This window comes from Megalops cyprinoides, chromosome 14 (genome assembly GCF_013368585.1).
Source record: "Megalops cyprinoides isolate fMegCyp1 chromosome 14, fMegCyp1.pri, whole genome shotgun sequence".
NCBI lineage: Eukaryota > Metazoa > Chordata > Actinopteri > Elopiformes > Megalopidae > Megalops > Megalops cyprinoides.
In genome coordinates, this window is record NC_050596.1 from 9,482,625 (window position 1) to 9,502,431 (window position 19,807).

The 19,807-nt window shown below is 44.2% G+C and overlaps 1 protein-coding gene across 1 annotated transcript in view; it reads left to right on the top strand.

Moving 5' to 3' along the window:
* LOC118789420 (Krueppel-like factor 12) overlaps positions 1-19,098 on the top strand; it is a 35,703-nt gene extending 16,605 nt beyond the window's left edge. The window contains exons 3-6 of the mRNA XM_036545834.1: positions 6,374-6,914; positions 11,763-11,901; positions 17,165-17,322; positions 17,777-19,098. Of these exons, the coding sequence (XP_036401727.1) occupies positions 6,374-6,914; positions 11,763-11,901; positions 17,165-17,322; positions 17,777-17,958 (1,020 nt within the window). The 3' untranslated portion in view covers positions 17,959-19,098. The remainder of the gene's footprint in view (positions 1-6,373; positions 6,915-11,762; positions 11,902-17,164; positions 17,323-17,776) is intronic.
* The last annotated feature ends 709 nt before the right edge of the window (positions 19,099-19,807 follow it).

Sequence of the window (19,807 nt, forward strand, 5' to 3'; positions counted from 1 at the left end):
CATGCTAAACCGTGTTGGAATGTGGAACTGCATGAGGCAGCTATCCATGAGGCTGTCCTTTAAATGTTCAGCGGCTCAGGCTCTGTGGTTTTCTCGCCGTTGAACGCATTTGCGTGGAGCCGATTCCCACGTGTGCGGTGACATCACTTTGCTGCAGGATATGCGCGGGCTTCACAGGCCCGGCTTTGAAGTGTGCTGAGCTAATCTACGTGCCTTCTCAGAACAACAGGCTTTGCGCACAGCAGAAACACGGCCTTCGCTCGTGTGGCTCACTGCCAAGGCCTTGCTGGGAACGGCCCGCCTTCTTAAGTGGGCGACTTGCCGTTCAGAAGATTCGCCAGGCTAACCAGTATCTCAGGAATGAGGCAGGCGACGGAGCAGGATGCGTGTGAACTAATGAAAAATGGCAAGGAAGGAGAGGTTTCTCCTTTTCTATTGCTGACAAACAGTTAACATTACCTTCATATATGTTTATAAGGGTGAGTGTTTAAGTTTAGTGTAAATTTTGATTTGGTTGTTGATAATCTTAAATTAAGATTTGTTTAGGGTGCATTTTATTCTACATTCTATTCTGTATATTTGTGTGTGTGTGTGCGTGTGTGTGTGCGTGTGTGAATGTTTGTGTGTGTGTGTATACACATATATCTCACAAAATCATAGTTATTAAATTAGATGCTTATGAGACTATTTGCAAAGGTGGATCCAACTGCCTCATGAACCTTCTGAGAAATTGAGTTTAAGTTAAACCAGAGCTTAATACAAAACAAACACCACAGCATTATTCTGCCAGCAATGTCCTTTCACAGATGTCTGCCCAAGGAAAAGGGCTCTCCTCACCGGACTCATTTTTTTACCTGAACTCAGTGCACACGCTGCCTTTGCAGGGACATTGAAATCCCACCTGGGGCGAACCTGAGAAACTACCTCACGCAGGCCCAGTGCTGTCACACACAGGACATGCAAATCAGAGGTTAGCCATCACGCAGCTACCCCACCCCACCCCGCCCTGTCCGTATGTAACACTGACCAGCTGAGCGGTTCCATTCTGTAACTCCCAACCGTATGGAGGATGATCAATTCAGTTGCTGCGGCTCTTGTGTTGAATTTAAAGCCATGCTTTCAAGCAAAGGCTACAATCTGAAAATGCAGTACTGAACTTACTTCAGTTCATAACTCACGTCATGACCCTGAACAGCCACAGCGAATGACTTACTCCACTGTGTCCCAGGGCCATGCAACTGTGAATGTGACTCGGTATGGCACTTACAAGGCCTAATGATATATTTAATTCCAAAAACAGAGGCCCGGCATTCTTTCCACCAGTAGTGGATGTGAAGTGCTGATCCCAGGGCATGCTGGTAGGCTCCCCTTGTATTTATCCCTACTTAACAGATCATTAACTCCCAATGAGTTGTGTGGCAGCAGGGACAGATTGCAAAGGGGGGGTATTCTGTTTGGTTTTAAAGGTGAAAGGGTTTAACTGGGGAAAAAGGGCCTTTGTGCTCTTCTCCTGAAAGGGAAAGGGTTGGGAAAGAGCACGGCAGATCACAATGTGCTCTGTACACAAATTAATATTTTTCTTCTCACTACACAAAGTTAGTGCTATGGATTATTCTTGAAAACAACAACAACAAAACCCTTACATTTTCTGTGACCATAGGAGCAAAAACTGCTCACAGATTTGAGCGAGAGTCACAGCGCCAGCGTAGAGTTCTTTTCAGACAAAAAGCACTCACCGCTCTGCAGGTCAGTGGGATGGGCTGCCGGGGATTCAGATGTCTGCAGCCCCCGTGCAGTGCTGTGGCAATGCAAATGAGCGGAAGGATTATGCAAATAAGTGGAATTCTCAGCGAGCGGAAGCAATGTCTTCAGCACACAAGAATGCACACGCTGAAGCTTCGTGGAGCTCCTTACATATTCATAAATGGACAAATGTGGTCATTAAAATATCGCACATGCATGTTCTTCCATGCCGGATGCTGAGTTCTGTGTGTTTTTCCTTCCATTGTCTCGGGATAATTTTAACGCCTCGGTGTTGATTCAAGTGACTCTGAACGTTCTTCTGGAATGCATATGGAATTTTCCTTCATCATTAACCTTCGCATGATCAGATATTTGTGCTGGTTGAAATGTATTTGCATCTTAGTTTCAGTTTACTGTTGGTATATTTATTCCACGTGAAGTAAAATACTATGAACATATGAATTTGCGTGTTTCAAAGTCAACGTTTAAAGACAGAAACACTGATCACAGTAAGCTGAAAACTTGAATGTAAGTGGTTGTAAAAGAATTTTTCACAGATAAACCCTGTTCTACCCTTTTAATCTTTTTGTAAATCATTATTCACATGTTTGTGGCTGTCGGGAAAGGTGGATGGAAAGAATTTCCGTCCTGTTTGTCAAAGGAATCACTTCCAATCCGGTGCACAGTGAAAGAAATGTATTCAATACCTATAAATCTTCATATCAAAATAAATCCAGATTTTATGTGACAACAGATTCACCCCGTGACCCTCAGTCTCACTAAATCACCGGGAACGGTCCTTTAAGTGCTCATCACGTTGATTCATGACAAGTACTTAAGTACTGTAATGCTTCATGGCGCTAGAAAGATATCACTGTCCAGGGCAGACAGCTGAAAGAACAGACTAGCAGTGAAAAGAAGATCAAGACGACACATACAGGAATGCAGCAGTGTGTCATTCAGTGAAGGCAGCTGTTTTTTAATCCCAAATCTGCGGAGTTTCTTAACATTTTGTGAAGTGCGAATATAATGATATTTTGTAAAAAAAAAAAAAAAAAATCAAATTCAACACACAGGACATTGCTTTTTAACAGAGGGAAATAATCTGATTATTATTAGACAAGACTAAATGATTCTGAAGAGACAGTGCCAAAGGCTGTACTGGTTTCATGAACCATGTGACACTTTCAATAAGAAACAAATGCAAAACTGCGAAGGGTTTTTTATGCATTTATGCTTTTCCAGGAGTCTGCCTGCTCTTGGAACAAACACCTTAGTAACTGAGACAGTCAGGAGCCCCTGTAAAGTGTCTTTTTCAGGTCCTCAGAGTTGCACCACTTTAAATGCAGAAGATCCTGAGTTGACTCCTCAGTTAAAAACCCTGGACCCCTTATCAGTGAAGTTGGGCAACATCACATAAAAATGATGCATAAACTGGGTAATAGAGAATATGTGAAGAAGCCAGGTAAATTATTATGACCTTTTGCAGCTGCTGTTAATGATTGTGACAGTAACCCTTCAAAATACCATAATTTGTTGCACAGAACATGCAGGCTTTATTATTTCACAACAACATTGAGGCACAACATTGCCTTTCAAATCAAATAAACAAAATGATCCCTCACACACATGTTCAAAGAACAAAAACTATGATAGATAATACAAGGCATCCAAATTGGGGGTTTACAGCTGGGGTTACCCTGAGTCATGGGTAAGGGGGAGTGCAATCTATGGCACATTTACAGTATTGAAAAATTTATGAAATTATGCAAATACTACATTTATGTCCAATTTAACACATCATCCTAAGAACATCAGAACATCATGATTAAAAAAATACTGTACAAGAGCTTAAGAAATAACAGCATTACATATTTATCGATACATGCTATGTTTTATTGAAAGTTAAGGACTCAGCACCTTAGCAGTCAGGCTGAATATGATTGAATTTGACAGGGTGAAGACATCATCAGAGAAAACTTTAAACTGCGGGTGTTTTGAGCCGTCAGAATCGAGCCCCCGCCACCCTGCTTTGGAGAAATTGCGATTGCGGCCGTTCCGGTTTCACTCTGACAGGGACCCTTCACATGCGGATAAAAGGAGGGTCTCATTAAAATGATAAGGATGGCACAGTCAACGTCTGGCCGCAGAGAGTGAGTGCTTCTCCCTCGTGACGGCACAGCTTATTGGACAGTGGCTAATTGTCAGCTACGCTAGCCGAAATGTGCTTTTAGCTTTTTTATTGCTGGTCTCTGACAGCCCTGCCTGAATGCGGTGAGTGTTTGAATGTTGAAGGTAGAGTGAAGCCGCTGAGATAAGAGGGGAAAGTCTCTGCTTTGATTGACATACCATTAAAGGCCTCACTGATAAAATGATAAAAATAAAGCTCTGCACGGTTTTCATTTGCATGTTGCCAACCACAATCAGGTTGCAATGTGAATTACAGTTTTCATCGATGTTTTCTGAATAAAAAGGAGGTACCTGCATGTCCTTTATTACCAGCAGAGGCTGAACACCTCTATTGTTGTCGAGAGTGTTCGGAAAGACCCTGTGAGGTTTCTCTCTCATCTCTTACCTACTGATCTGAAGTGTGCTGTGTCCAATGACATAAACTTACTGCAGACCACAGCCGTGAAAATTCTGCCCTCAATGTCTCAGCACAGTCTGTAAGCAAGTCTGTTACCATGTGTCTCCCACCACACAAACATGTGTCTTCTGTTTTGGGAATTTACAGCGTATTGCACTTCTTATGCTGAGGTCACGCGATTAATGTTTTCACTATAAGGACACGAGTCTTATTTATTAGTGTTATCGATCCATTTCTTCTCAGGACAATTTTTAGGCACAAAGACAAAGCAATAATGAACAAATACAGATTAGTAATTCTATTGCAAGTAATATCAAAAAGTCCTGTTGAAAGGTTTGAGTAGTTAACACAGTATTCCTTAATTGTAGCGTTAGCTTGTATTTATTTATATATTTGTTCAAATGAAAACTTCTCTCAGACTTCTCTCTCAGTGTATTTCATTCTACACGCAGTGACCTCAGATATGGTCCACTGTTCATATCCCTCAGGCCATTATGATGATTTTTATTTGTTGCTTGTATATTTGTTTTGCCAGCCAGGTACTGATGCACGCGTGACTCAGCGGGCGGGGACCCGCGTGAACTCGGCCTCTAACTTTGATCTAACCTTAAAACTGAAGTCAGAGGCCGCGCTGCGTCTGATGTAAAACGAAATGGAGTCCAATGTATTTAGCGAGAGAGCTGCTGATTCATGAGATTGTGACATTTCCTGTGCTGTAGGTTAGAAATGACTGTAGAAGTCTGGGTTAAAAATAGCGCTCACACACAAAACTGCAGTAATTCATCGCAGCCTGGTGTTCGTCCAGCATTACGCGCACAGAAAGAAATGCGGGTCTTTAAACAAAGTAATGTCAAAATACACCGCAAGGGCATTTTTCACATCTGCTTTTTGGAAACTTTTAAAACTTTTTTCTTCAACTTAACAAGTCGGTCCCCCAAGATTATGAGCATGCCAAAGCATAGTTTTTACTGTGCTTCATACAGAGGCTCCCTACAAGACTGCCGTACCAGTTACGCTGGTTTTTTTTTTTGCTGTTTACATAGAGTGGCACTTAAAGCCACATATCCACATTGGTCTGTATCAGTTCAGTTTGTGTTTATATACAACTTGTCTCATACCTATGTGTGGACAGTGTTTGGCCACAGTATTAAGGGATGTGGGTTTATGCAGGAACAAAGCTGACATGGATGTGAAAACGATCAAAAGGGAGAAGCGAGAGAGCAAACATGAATATTAAAAGCTTAATTTATTCACTGGAGCAGCTCTGAGCTGCACACTCCTCACGGTGGAGGGAGTGGCGTGGGGTTTTGATTTCTCGCCGAGCAGCAGAGGAGAAGTTAAACAATCCGACGAGAATAGCTTTTCGGGAGTCCGCGGGGTCAGGAAACTGGGCCCGCGCGGTGTTTTTCCAAACCCAGAGGAGAGATTGACGGGAGATATTAGCGGAGCCAGAGGGGATGTGTTCCTGTTGGGGTGATGAAAAGCAGGAGGGAGAGATAACCGACGTCTGCCTTCTCCAGCCCCTTCTCCCACAGCCATCCCTATTATTTTCATTTTTACGCCTTTGTTATCGGGCAATCTCGATATTCCTTCATCGGGCCGGCTGAGCAAATGGAAAAGCTGGACGTGGCCCCCGCTGGTCATTGCGACATAAAGAAGAAGAATTTGCAAAGAAGAATTCCTGAGGGAAACTGTTTGGCATAATGCCTCAAAAACGTTAATCACCTACTTTCAGTAATTGTCCACTTTTGTAGAAGTTGTCCTTCTTGAGTCATTTGCAAATTCCCTCTTTCTCCCTATGTCGATCGATCAATCAATCTATCTATCTATCTATCTATCTATCTATCTATCTATCTATCTATCTATCTATCTATCTATCTATCTGTCTGTCTATCTGTCTGTCTGTCTGTCTGCGTGCCTGTCTGTCTGTCTGTCTGTCTATCTATCTATCTATCTATACACGTATATGTACATGCATAGCTGATGTTCTGTTCAGACCTGGAGGTCTAAATTGCATCGGTGTTTGTTCTCTCTCCTTCACAGTCCCCAAAGGTGCGCAGCTACCCGGACATGGAGACGGTCCCTCTGCTGTTGAGCAAAGTGAAGCCTGAGCCTCCAGAAGACCTGCTCTCCCCTGAGCAGTTTCACACGCAAACTGAGCCTGTGGACCTGTCCATCAACAAAGCCCGGACCTCCCCCCCGTCAGGCACCCTCTCATCCCGGTCCTCTCCGGTGACGTCGGCCCTCTCCCCGTCCTCCTGCTCCTCCTCCTCCTCCTCCTCCTCTCCCTCTGTCATCACCTCCATCTCCTCCTCCACAGGGGTGCCCACGGTGTTAACGCCGGGCCCCCTGGTGGCCTCGCCCTCCCGGGCCAGGGGCCAGCAGTTTTTGCACATCATCCACCCCGTCCCGCCGCCCTCCAGCCCCGTCAACCTCCACACCGGCAAGCTGCCCAGCCAGGTGCACCGCATCCCTGTGGTGGTGCAGTCCGTGCCCCTGATGTACACCGCCGTGCGCTCCCCGGGGAACATCAACTCCACCATCATGCTACCTCTGCTGGAGGAAGGCCGGAGTCAGGGAAAAGGTACTTCGAGCAGAGACCCCCTCTCACCCTTCAGCACCATGCATTACAACACTAGCCCTTCGGCAAGGTTCACTGTAAGGTCAGCTATCTAACACAGGCATGGCACTGTTGCCCACCTTCAGCACTAAAGCTCTGCATTTTCCTCTGAAATAACCAGCTCATAAAAATTTCTCATAAATCTTTACTTGATTAATGGAGACATTTCTCTTCCTCATTTACCGGCGCGTCTCCTCATTTATGGGCTGAATACACTCCTCATATATAGAAAGGAGAGTGGAGCTTTCCTGCGTTCAGACTGTGTCTTTGTCTGCTCACCTCCACTTGAGGTCAACCATGAAAAGAAAAAAAAATGATTCATTGAAATTATTCCTCCGCACAGAGTGTGTGGGGGGAACAGCCGGCGGCAGTGATGCCTTCCCGGTCATCAGGAAGGAGGTTGTACGATGAAAGGAGCCTGTCTGAAGTGTGAGATCTTTGTCTGCTCTTGCCTCCAGTCCAGGTGGCGTAGCCCAGTTGGATGCTACAGCGGCTTCATTCAGAGCCACCCGTCTTACGTCATAGCTCTCTGAGATCTCATAGGCTTGTCCCACGAAACTGCTGTTTTTCGGGGCCGATTTCCTGGAGGGTGTGGTTTTATTGCTGCTCGAAGTCACCGCAAGCGAGGTTGGGTGTTGCTGTCAAATGTTGCCGAGGCCTAAGCCGATACACAAGGGACCCGTCTGTTGTACAGTTGTTGTTTATCTCGAATTCCTGCCTCTCCCACTCTCATGGGCTGGAATCCTGGGAGACGGGCGTTTAAGTGTTGGTTGTTGGCCATAGAAAATAGGGAGAAAAAAAAAAGCAAAACAAGGTTTGTGTAATAGGGTGGGACCGATGTTGAAGATGGGTGGCACTGCGCTTAGGTACACAGAAACGTTTTCTCTATCCAAGCTGCGAGTCAACAACATGGGGGAAACTGGGTCAAACTAGGGAGGGGCCTGAAGTGTGACAGTGGATACGAGTAATATAAACACAGCAAGTCACTGTACAGCAGTGTGCATCTAATGCATGGCGTAGGACATGAAGGGACCCTTGCTATACCACTCTGCTTTACACTGTCTAACTTCTTTTTAACTTCCATTCTGTAGGTTTGTATGCACTAATAATGCCTAATAATATGACCCACTTATTATCCCCTTAAAGATTCATTCAATATTTCATCCATTTTCATGGTTATAATAGAAAAATGCGTGCAGATATTCCATTAATGTAGGTTTAAGAGATTACTCTCACCTACAGGCAGTTTTTGAACATTTTGGGGGTGAAATAGGAATACAGTTCATTTTTATTAAAATGCATTTTAAAATTAAGATGAAGTTTTTTTCTTGTCTTTTTTGTTTAAATTTGCCGCTGTGACTTAGGGCACCAGGAATATATTTATGAAAACTGAGACCCTGTCAGCTAGCAATCAGAGGCACACTCACTGACAGTTCCTCTCTTAATAGCTTGTATACTTGTGATTTGAGTGTTATGAATAAAGATAGCTAACAGCATGAAACCATTCATTGATAACAGCAGTATGCTGTAATATGTGAATCTTGAATCACAGTGCATGTCTTTTATGAATGCATCTTCTGATATTCTTATCTACACACCTCTGATCTAACTTATGAGCTTAAATAACAATTGAATCTACCAAACACAAAAGCAGGAGTTAGGAAAAACAAGAGTCCTCTATTCATTTATCCATTTTGAATCCTGGCCACTATCCAGAAATGCCAAAACTCCAATAGGTTTTGCCGTTCTCTGTTTTGTCAGGTCAGTGTCACACAGTTTTTGCAGGGTGTCACTGTCATTTAAATGATCTGGATGGTGCGTTCACTGCTGATCCACATTCCACAAAAAAATTCATTCCATTCCATTCCAAAATCACTGAATGTGTGCAGAGTCTTTGTAGCCCTGATTAAAAAGGGGCTGCGTGTAGCTCTTCAATCACTGAAATAACAGTGGGTGACTAAGTATTTTCATGGTGTTGTTAACAAGCCAGTACAAAAGCTCCCAATTGAACTAACATAAGCCAACTAGCATCTAGCTGTCCTGGTTTGCTTACTTTACAAGATCACAACAGAGCCAGTTAATGGAGCAAGACATAGAGAAGGAATTGCTGCTTTTTGAGTCAGGATGTAATATGACTCCATCAATGCGGACAGTTGTAATTCGGGCAAATTTTATATTGCTCTGGCCTGAAGTGAAAGCACTTTTGGCTCTGTGCTACCAGGGAGATTCTTCATTATTTGGCTTACTGACGCTGAACACTGGGCGGGTGCTGCTCCAAAAAAATACAGACATCCTGTTTCGCTGGCCAACGCCCTCCGGTGTTACATTCCGTTTTTTTGGTAGTGCTTCCCGATGCATTCTGTGTTGCTTTACAGGGTTAGCATGAGGTGAGGGTTGCCAGGTGTGGATTAGCAACCGTTGTCCTCCCCCCCCAGGACGCCCCCATACCCCCCCACCCCTTAAAACATCACGTCTCCACACTCACAGTGGAGGCGAAGGCTGGCTATTCTGTTCCAGAGGGCTTTTTCTCTTCAACTCTGGTGTAGTTACCATGGATACAGGCACAGAGTAGAAACAACAGGGGAAAAAAAATCAAGAGGTTTATGTAGTTTTAAAACCTCTTTTTGCTCCTGTATTTGATAAACACATCTTTGTGTCAGAGGGTAAGATTGGTGTGGAATCACATTAATCTTGGCTCCTTTGCGTGGATGCATCACGAAGAACCTATTGTTTGCGTGTGGCTGGATGTTGAGATACTTGCCACCACCTAGATGGGTGTAAAATTCTGCCGACATTGAAACAATGCTGCTTTTCTCAAATCCATAAGTGTATGTAGCACATGGAATTAAGTGAATGGAATCATGGGTATGTACTGGAAATTCTATAAAAAGAATTAATTACATTAATAGCTGAGGAAAATGTCAAGAAAACTAATGTTGTCGTATAATGCAACATATAAACTAATGAAAACTAATGTGTCAAAAATAAGATACATATTCTAATGTAAGCTATGCTATCATATTTTTTCCTTTGCATATTGTGAGTCAGGGAGTTTTTGTCTCTGTGCTGTAGTGTTGTATTACGCCAATGCGTAATGCGTACTGTCCAAGGAGTTCATTGCCACAGAGTCACTGGCAGTCCTTTTTATACAGCTGATTGTGGTTTCTGTGGAGACTATGTCACTAATTGGGCAAAATATTGGGGGTGGTTTGTGACGGGCTTCAGTGGCAGGGCATGGGTCACAGTGGTGCCGCACTTGGATGAAGTTCACGTTCGGCCCAACCAATGGGAAGTGACATTTCTCTGAACACACAACAGCTCATGCTCTCCAAGACTAATTCGATACTAAATAAAGCCTCTATCTTTGGAGCCCAGTTCAGTGGCTCTGTCCCCTCTCCTCCCTGCCCCTTCGGGAAAGTCCCTCTCCAAGAGGATCCTCTTGAACGTAGAGTCTTTTTTTGGTCGCCTAGATTGTGGTTTAACTTTAGCTGGTATGCTTTTATTGCTAATACACATGTTGGTAGTGCAATCTGCAGTTGACCTTGCCACAAATTATCCATTGTGTAGTTACATCAAGTAAATTCTGCTTTGACCGCTCAATGCACAGTTCATACTTAATACATAATACAATAAGAATTTATTCACGGTTGTTGATACAGAACCAATGTGATGATATTATAGCAATGGCCGGTTTTTCTTTTAATAAATCTGCTTCTACACATACGGATTAGTTTTGTTTTCAGGTATTTTTACCAAAATTGCATACTTTGTGCTTTCCTTTAACGGGTGCCGATGTAGTTTCCCACGATATCCATTTTGATGATACTTTCATTTTTAACCGTTATGACTCATTCTGGTGTTATGGTATGTCAGTTCCAGCAAGGTTGTGAATGCAAAATAAAAGGAAGTGAGAAAAAAATGCCTTAATTTAAATAAAGGCCAATCTGACGCCATCCATTGTTGGATAGTCGCATGACCACCGCGCAGGAATCTGAATTCATCAGCAGCTCCCTGCCCCGGGCCTGCAGATAAGGATGTCTGTAGTGTGATGTTGGGGCTGTTGTTTTCTTTAGGCCGTGGGCGGGGGAAGTCAGCGATAGCACGGAGGTACGCCTGGCTACAGGAAATGACCCTCTGCAACAGTGCTACCCCAGAAGGAAGGACAGTCTCCAGGCTGCTCCTGGGGGGGGGTGTGGAGATGGGGGCAGGGGCTGGGGGAGGGTGTCCTGACAGCAGGAGGGCCTGGTGTCCCAAACGTGGGGCACAGTGTGTAAAGCATCGATTCTGGGCACCAGGACCAGCAAAGGACCAGCAAAAATCTCAGCAAAGATTCATTTTTTTGCAGGACAGATCGCCTACCACAAAGTGATAGCTGTCAGTTGTAGAGAGGGAGAGAAAGTGTTTCCTGCATATTTAGCATTCATTGATAGGCCATTGATTTAACCCATCAGCAGTTTTTCACTTGAGAAAATTTGAAATCATGTTGTTCACGTAACAACAACCTGAAATTCAGAGACTAGTACATACAGTATGCGTGAACTTTTTTCACATTTTTTCCCACATTTTCACTCTAAGGTAACTCACATTTCCACTGTGTCATCACTTTCACTGATTGATCACTATTCAGCCTTGCGGTTTCTTTCTGCATCTATGATTCCTGCCGGCTGCTGTGAGCGATGCTGTAATGGAGATCCTGGAAGCAGGTCGCTTTCATCCTTTGTCTCACGTCTTCAGAGACCGGCTCCTCGTCTTGCTCAGGTTCAGCCTTGCCGTTCACCGCCTAATTCCTCCTTTGTTGCGCTCCTTCCACAGCAGGGAAAGCGGACCCTAATGGCCTGTCGCCGAAGCAAATCAAAAGTGACAGCGACGATGATGACCTGCCAAATGTGACCTTGGACAGTGTTAATGAAACAGGATCCAATGCCCTCTCCATAGCCAGAGCAGTACAAGAGTAAGTACTACTGTCTATTTCTCCCCTGTTATTTCTCTTTTTTTGTTGGTAAGAGACTGAAACTGCCTTGGTTTTATTTCTCAGATTCCTGTGCGTGATGGTTCTGTCAGGGCCAGTAATGGCATTGTGTCAGATGCAGTCTTTTAGTTCCTTCACAGTGCTGAAGCAGTTATCTCATTGTGTGGGATCCCTTGTGGATTTTTGTCCAAAGCCATTTTCAAAAGCCGCCATGTTTTTGGTTGTCTAACACGGATCTCGCCTGTTTTGAATCAGATGAGTCACAGACTACCACCTCCTCAGGCTTGGTGCCTGGATCAAAACCCCCGACTTCTCTGCTGACAATAAAACTGCCAGAATTCACCTTGTCAAACTAATGTCCTGACTTGATGCCACACCATTGTGACAAATTTCAGGATCAAGACAAGTGACAATGTGCCCCTGCAGTAATGACTGAATTTTGAGAAATGACTACACACAACATGTTGCTTTGGTAAATGACCCTTATGTGGCATTATGTGCATGCGTGCGTGTGTGTGTGTGTGTGTGCGCGTTCACAAATGTGTGTGTATATGCTTGTGTGAATGTGTGTATGCGCGTATGCGTGGCTGTGTGTGTGCGTGTGTGTGCATGCAAATGTGTGTATGCTTGTGTGCATGCATATGTGCGTGTGCGTGTGTGTGTATTTTTTTTTGCTTAGGGCAGATTGTCATGGCACACTCTTTCACTCTGCGTGTTTTCAGCTGAGGCTCAGCATCAGGGAACAGCTGATTTGCTATCGCGGGGCAGATGGTGATGTGTGCGCTGAGTGTGTGAGCGTGGCAGCCCTTAGCGCTCTGTGTAAGAGGAGCCATCCAGCCGGCAGGACTCTGATTTCACTCCTGTTTCTAAAAGTGACAGGAGTACCCCACGTGGGTGCTGCTGCTCACATGGGTGCTGACAGAGCCCCGCTCTCCAAGGTGACAACGACTCTGCCACACGTCCCGTTCCGCTGGCTGGCTTCACAGGACAGAGAGAGGGTCCACCAAAACCAGGCCCCTGCTCATATCCACATTCACATGAAGCTGATCACTGACCAGCAGGCATTCTCAAGTTTATATATCTCGTTGGCAGGGTTTAGTGTTTTATTGGAAATATTAAACTGCTTGTGGAAACCAGTTGAGTTGAAATGATTTGGATCTTGTGCAAAGACAGAACTTAAAATGAGTTGAGTTTGTGCTAGTCATGACAGCCTAGTACATTGGATGTGTCTGTCTGTCTGTCTGTCTCTCTCTCTCTCGCTGTCTCTTTATCTCTCTTTCTCTCTCTCACACACACACACACACACACACACACACACACACGCACACACACACACACACACATGCACTCACACAGAAACTCTCTCTCATTTTTAAGCTCTCAGTTTCATTTTGACAAGTGCTCCTTTAACCACAAAGAGCGTGCTATCAAATAGACTGATTGAGTTGTAGACCACAGATTCACAGAGTCAGTGTGCTGGCTTTCCCCACAAGGTCATTACAGGTGGGTAGATTTCAGTTACTCTCATGACACACATCCTCAGCCAAAAAAAAACGAAAAAAAAAAAACCATTTTTGTCTGATACACACAATTTTTGCGCTCTTTTTTTTTTGTTCAGTCATTTTGCCCTCGATGTGCAGTTTGAGGCATGAAAGTTTTTTTTCTTTCACAGTATGTTATCCTTCAAGGAGGACCGAAGGATATTACATTACATATTACATTATATATAATTACATTTACAATGGTCACCAATGAGAATTTATACCCATCAGCTCAGTCAGGATATGAGGCTCTGAGCAGTACCTGATACAGTACAGGGTAGTTCTGCAGTGTAGGCCTGTGGTGAAGTCCAAGGTAAGGCCATTAATAAGTGATGCTCCTCTTGGGAGCGCATGTGTAACTCAGATTCCTCCGCCTGCCCCCTCCATATTCATGAAGCCCTTGAGGACGGCTGGTCGGCTATTGTTAGTGAGGCTCTGGTGGTGTCTGGGGGGCCCCTTGGGGCCGGGGGCCCTCTCAGCGGAGCAGGTGCAGGGACGGTCGGTGAGCGTAGAGTTGGGACCCTCGCACAAAAGTGCCCGAGGAGTGGAAGTTAACAAGCACTGTCGGTCACTCTGTTGCTTATACATTATTTATAACCTGACTGTAGCATTGTGTCTTGTTGACTGCCCGTCCCCTGTTGGCTTGTTTACCTGACCATAGATGTTTGTGTGTGTGTGTGTGTGTGTGTCTTTGTAAGCAAGTCTTCTTACATATGTATGTGATCGTTCATATGAACAATAACATTTCTGGAATGATTTATGTTCATTTTCAGTGGGACTCTGGGTTGGATGCATCAATTCTTGCAAAGGTTTTCAAGGGAAACATCTCAAAACCTTCTCTTTTGTATTCAACCCTCTGTGTCTTTTTGAAGGCTCACGTACTGGAATATTTCTAGCCGTCTGGTGGATTGTTTTAGCTGATTGTTCTTGAGAAATGCAAAGTCTTATAAAAAGAAATATGGAGTCACTTCTGGCAAAGTGTTCAGTTTTATGGGACAGAAGCTACAGTAGAACCCCCTTGACGGGTGATCCGGGGGGGAAATTGACTGTACAGGACAAAACATAGTAAGCTCATTCAAACCTATCCTCAGATACACTTCCTCTTCTGTCTCATTTGTTAGCGCCAAACAGGGGAAGTGGCTAAGCCGCATGCCAGGGTAACAGAGAGTTGAAGCCAATGAGTTAGAGGGGTTTTATATGCTTAAAAGTACAGTTACAGTGCTTGATATTGCACATTGTTGCACTCGTATATAAACTACAGCGATATTAATCAAATATTAATCAAAATCAACAGGGCAATGAGAAATTGATTTGAGGCACTTAATTTCATTTGTTTTAGTGTTATTGTTTTTCTGCCTCAGTGCAGTAATTAGCTATTGATTCTTTCGCTGCAGCAAATAGTAAAAAATGCATAAAAATGAATCTTCTGTACACTTGTACATAGAAGAGTTTGTGTCTAGACTGCTCTCGAGGCGGGTGAAATGAGTTGGCTTCCGCGATCGTCCTTTTGTCAGTGTTCGCTGCCTCACTTGCCAGGCCTGAGAGCCTCTGTGAATTAAGGGGGAACGTGGTCAGTTGCAGAGCCCTTTTCCCGAAACAGCAGGGGTCATGCTGAACCTGGCCCTCTCTGAGATGTTTAGCATGCCCTGGACGGTTCTCTTCTCAGAGCCGTTAGCGCGCCAACGCGCCGACGCGCCGACGTGGAGTTTCTCACAGCCTCCTCCTGCTCCACAGGAGCAGCGGCCCGGCCTCATTTCTGCGCGATTCGCTCATTTCCGCCAGGCCCCGAGCGTGGCAGGCCGCCAAGAGCAACAGGTGATGCCTGCAGCCAGGGAGAAGCAGGAAGTGGGGCTGTGTGTGGTGGAGACAGTTCACCAGAAGGGCTGTCTGGTCAACCCCCCCCCCCCCCCCCCCCCATGTGACCCCAGCCCCCGTCACTCCCTCTTGCCTTATCACCATCCGTACGTGTCAGTCACTGCTGGAGAGGACAGGGGAGAGCTGTTGGGGGGGGGGGGGGGGGGGGCGACAGAGGGGAGGGTTTTAGGGGGCCTACCATATTTGTGGTTGTTCATCTCTGAGCCGAGACTGTGAGGAAATGGACGCGTGTCAGCTTTCTGAGGGGTGCGGAGGGGCGTTTCAGTGTTTGTGCTGTTTCAGTGGGTGGGGTCGGGCTGACGTGGCTCCTCTCCGCCAGTGTCCAAATGCCCCCTGTGAGCTGCAGTGCTGCCTGCGCCGAGAGCCAGTGTGCTCGCTGCTCCTTTTGTCTGCAGACTAAACACACTGCTACACGCTAACCTGGTGCATGTAAACCGTAACTTCTCTCAGTTCACATTCTCACACTATAGTGTGAGACCCCAAGCTTCATCATGTGTGTCTTAGTGCGCTGTTGGCTAAACGTATTGGGACAAAACACAAAGCTATTTTTAAGTATCAACGTTCAATGATACAAATTCCTTGAAAAAAGCCCCAACCAGAGTGCAAAACATTGTTTTGGTGAGTATGTGTTTCCTTACCACTTATGACCTCACTCCCAGAAGTGTTCTTCAATGGCTGTCTCAGTAAAGAGGTGAAATGGCTCCATCTAGTGGTCAGAAGCAAGCTGAGTAATGGAAAAAGTATTCTCTGAATAATGAGGCAGGACTGGGTCCATTCATGCTTCAATGTTCTTCAATTAGGAGTTGTGGACTATGGCACAGACTTGAAGTCTTGAAGGAAAACATCCACACGTGTGAAAGCTGGTGCCCTGATCTTAATGATATGCAAAAGAAATTGGGTAAAGATGAAGTCTGTGGGGGAAAGTAGGATGCAAAGGAGGCTCTTAATGTTTCAGAAAGGTTCATGCCAGGATAAATGTCAATGAAGTAGAGAAAATGACCTGCTGAAAAAGGAAGACATACTGTAGCTGTCTGACAGTATAATGAAAAGGAATAGGTCCTCCAGCTTAAAGTCTGCTGGATCGATTCCCAGGTGAGCCCCTGCTGTTGTAGCCTAGAGCAAGGTAGTCAACTCACATTGCTTTGGTATGTGTTCTGTGTTATAAATGATGATATACAAGCAATGTAAGTTGCTCTGGAAACTTTGAAATGGAAGTTGCTATGCAGATCAATTCAAAATATCAATATCACATTTACTGGCTTACAGTACCAAAAAAAAAAAAAACTTGAAGATAGGTTGCATGGAGACTTGTCAATTAAACATAAGGATTATTAGTTGGGATAACCCTTTATATAGGTACAGATGAACACATACATATAAAGAATGACATTCGGGAAATTCATTCTAGAGATCCCCACAAAACCACACTATATATACAGCATGAGTAACCACATATAAAAACAGGAAAAATGCAACAAGCAAACAATTCATGTCCATATGCCTTTAATAGTGCATTAAATGCATGTAATTATATCAGATAAATGCTACATTCTGCTTACTGAGGCAGCACTAAGTTCACTCACAAGCTTATCCAACCATCTAACTTTCTTGCCTGAAGCCACCCCTTTCCTTTCTATTGTATCCTCCAGCCCACTCTCTCTGCTCTCTCTCTCTTTCTTTTAGAAGCCACGAGTAAGAAAATGGATCACTGCGTGCCACATGAATAAAGTCTGGTCACAGAAGTTGATAACATATATCATGCAATTTAGGTTGCACTGTAAGCATTGCAAATGACACGTATTGCTGTCTTTCCCTCTGCTGCATCGCAGTTCCATGTCACCGTTCAGTATTGAGAGCCTGCGGCGTCCGCGGAGGTCCGAATCTCCGGACTCGAAGAAGAGGCGGATCCACAGGTGTGACTTCGACGGCTGCAATAAGGTGTACACAAAGAGCTCCCATTTGAAAGCCCACCGGAGGACACACACTGGTGAGTCACTCTGTTCTGTTACCATGTCAGACTGCAGCTTTTTTCCATATTAAAGAACCACAAGTTCACTAGCACAGCATTTATATTTTTTGTATGGTAAACTGTATTTTGCAAATGTAAATTTAAATGTTGCATTGCAGTTCTTCCACATTCTAAGTCATGCAATAAATGGCTGCAAGTGTAAGTAAAAGGGTTAAGTTCAAGACAGCATGGTATCTCCAGCACAGTATTGAACCAAAAGTCTTATTATATTGTTACATTATATTCTTGTTATATTATATTGTTATAAAGACAACCTCAATATAATACCACACAGCTTCCCACTGTGATTGATAGACACTTTAGCCAGATATACAGACATAAACATTCATACATGCACACACACACACACATACACACACACACACACGCACATTATTTAACATTTGGTGCATGTTTTCCTCTGGTAACACAGGTGAGAAGCCATACAAGTGCACCTGGGACGGCTGCACGTGGAAGTTCGCCCGCTCGGACGAGCTGACGAGGCACTACCGCAAGCACACGGGCGTGAAGCCCTTCAAGTGTGCGGACTGCGACCGCAGCTTCTCGCGTTCCGACCACCTGGCTCTGCACCGCCGACGGCACATGCTGGTCTGAGGACGAGGGGGGAGGGGCGGACCCCGCGATCACGCGCGCGCCCGGACACGCGGAAGAGCTGGCTCTCTTCGGGCGCGGCGTTCAGCTGAGCTGGACGCATTCCCACGTCCGTTCCGTGTCCTGGAGCGAGGGATGAGTGAGGTGGACAGGCGGGCGTCCGGGAGTGCAGCCGGGGTCTGGCTCCCCGGAGCGTCCGAAGCCCCGGCCCAGAAGCCGCAAGATTCTCGTGTGCGTGGAGTCAAAGAAGCTGTTCTTTTGTGCACTGTTTCATACGTTTCTCTTATATCCGAAAGCATTTTGCTCTTCATTTGGACAAACAGGTATTAATGTCAGTATAACCATAAAAATGTTTTCTCTTTCGGTTTGAATATGCATTACTGTTTTGGTATTGTACAAAAGGCTGCTTTTCTGCATCTATAATGTGAAAGAACAATACGGACAGAACTGCTGTGTTCACACAGGGACCCAGGTCAATATCAAGCCCCTGCAGCGCACGGCGGAACGGACATCAGCAGGTTCCTCTAAGAACAGTATTGTTGCACAGTGTATCACATTTCTCTGCCGCTCTCTGCTCCAGCACCTCACACGAAGTCTGCAAGATATTGGATCGTTCCATTGGAAATAATGTTCAGAGACAATACTCCAAACGCTTGAACGAATGGGACAGAGATTCCGTGTCTGTCCTGTTCTATGGACAGAAGTGGAGTGGATTTTTGACCGCCTACAACCCAATCAACCAGCTAATGAGATTATGCCCTCAAATGGGAAGGTAATCAAGGAGTTACATGTTTGTACACATACTGCATATATGTATACACATATGTGCGTGTGGGTGTTTGTTTTCATGAAGTGGATTTTGAAGCACATGATCTTAAATCGTGCACACCCCTGAAAGTGCACGTAAATATAAAGTTATTAGAGGAGGCTTAGTCAGTAGTCCACAACTCTCCTCATGGTGAATTTTTTGAGCACCTACTTACTTACAAGTTTATTTGTTTTTGATTATTCTTTGGTCTAGAAGAACGTTATTGGTGCATTCTGTGCTGTGATTAGCAATCCGTAAAGTGCAATCTCAATAAGTAAATATGGTTTTAAATCTATATTAAAAACTTTCGTTGTTTTATGTTAATTATATCTTAATATGCCTGCTTCGATAAAAAAAGTATTTTGCAGTATTTTATAAACTGCAGAGTTGTAATTATTGGTATGTATCTTTTTAGCACCTTACACTAAGACAAAAACCAGATCTTTTCTTTTTGTTTTCCTGAAAGGAAAGTTTTTTTTTGTTTTTTTCAACCCGGTGAAAGTGTAAGGGGGCAACCATGTATTCACCACAGGGTGTCAATGGCGTGATGTGGTGCTCATCACTTTGTCTCTTGTACTCCTATCGTGCAGTTCTGTCAACCTGGAGGACACCTGGGATTCCAGTCTGTCCGTACAATAGATTCATCAACATTTCTTAATGCGTTTACCCCCTTGTAAAATTAATTTACATGCTGAGTTACATATTGTTACATTACACTTTTAACACAGTAATGTAGGGGAAAAAGATTTGTATAATCTCAGAAGGAGCAGCTCTCAACAGGTTACTGAGTGTATTTACATGTATGTATTTACATTTAATTTACATTACATTTACATTACATATTATCATTTAGCAGATGCTGTCATCTACAGCAACTTGTATATAAGTCATAAATATGCTTTAAGTTCATGTTGAATCATCCAAAATATGTTAATGTTAATGTAATTTTACAGATTGTTTTTATTTGCTTGTTCAACAAAACAATTTGTACAATACAATTACACAGAATTCTGTTTATCAGCACCTGTCATTTACACGACTTTC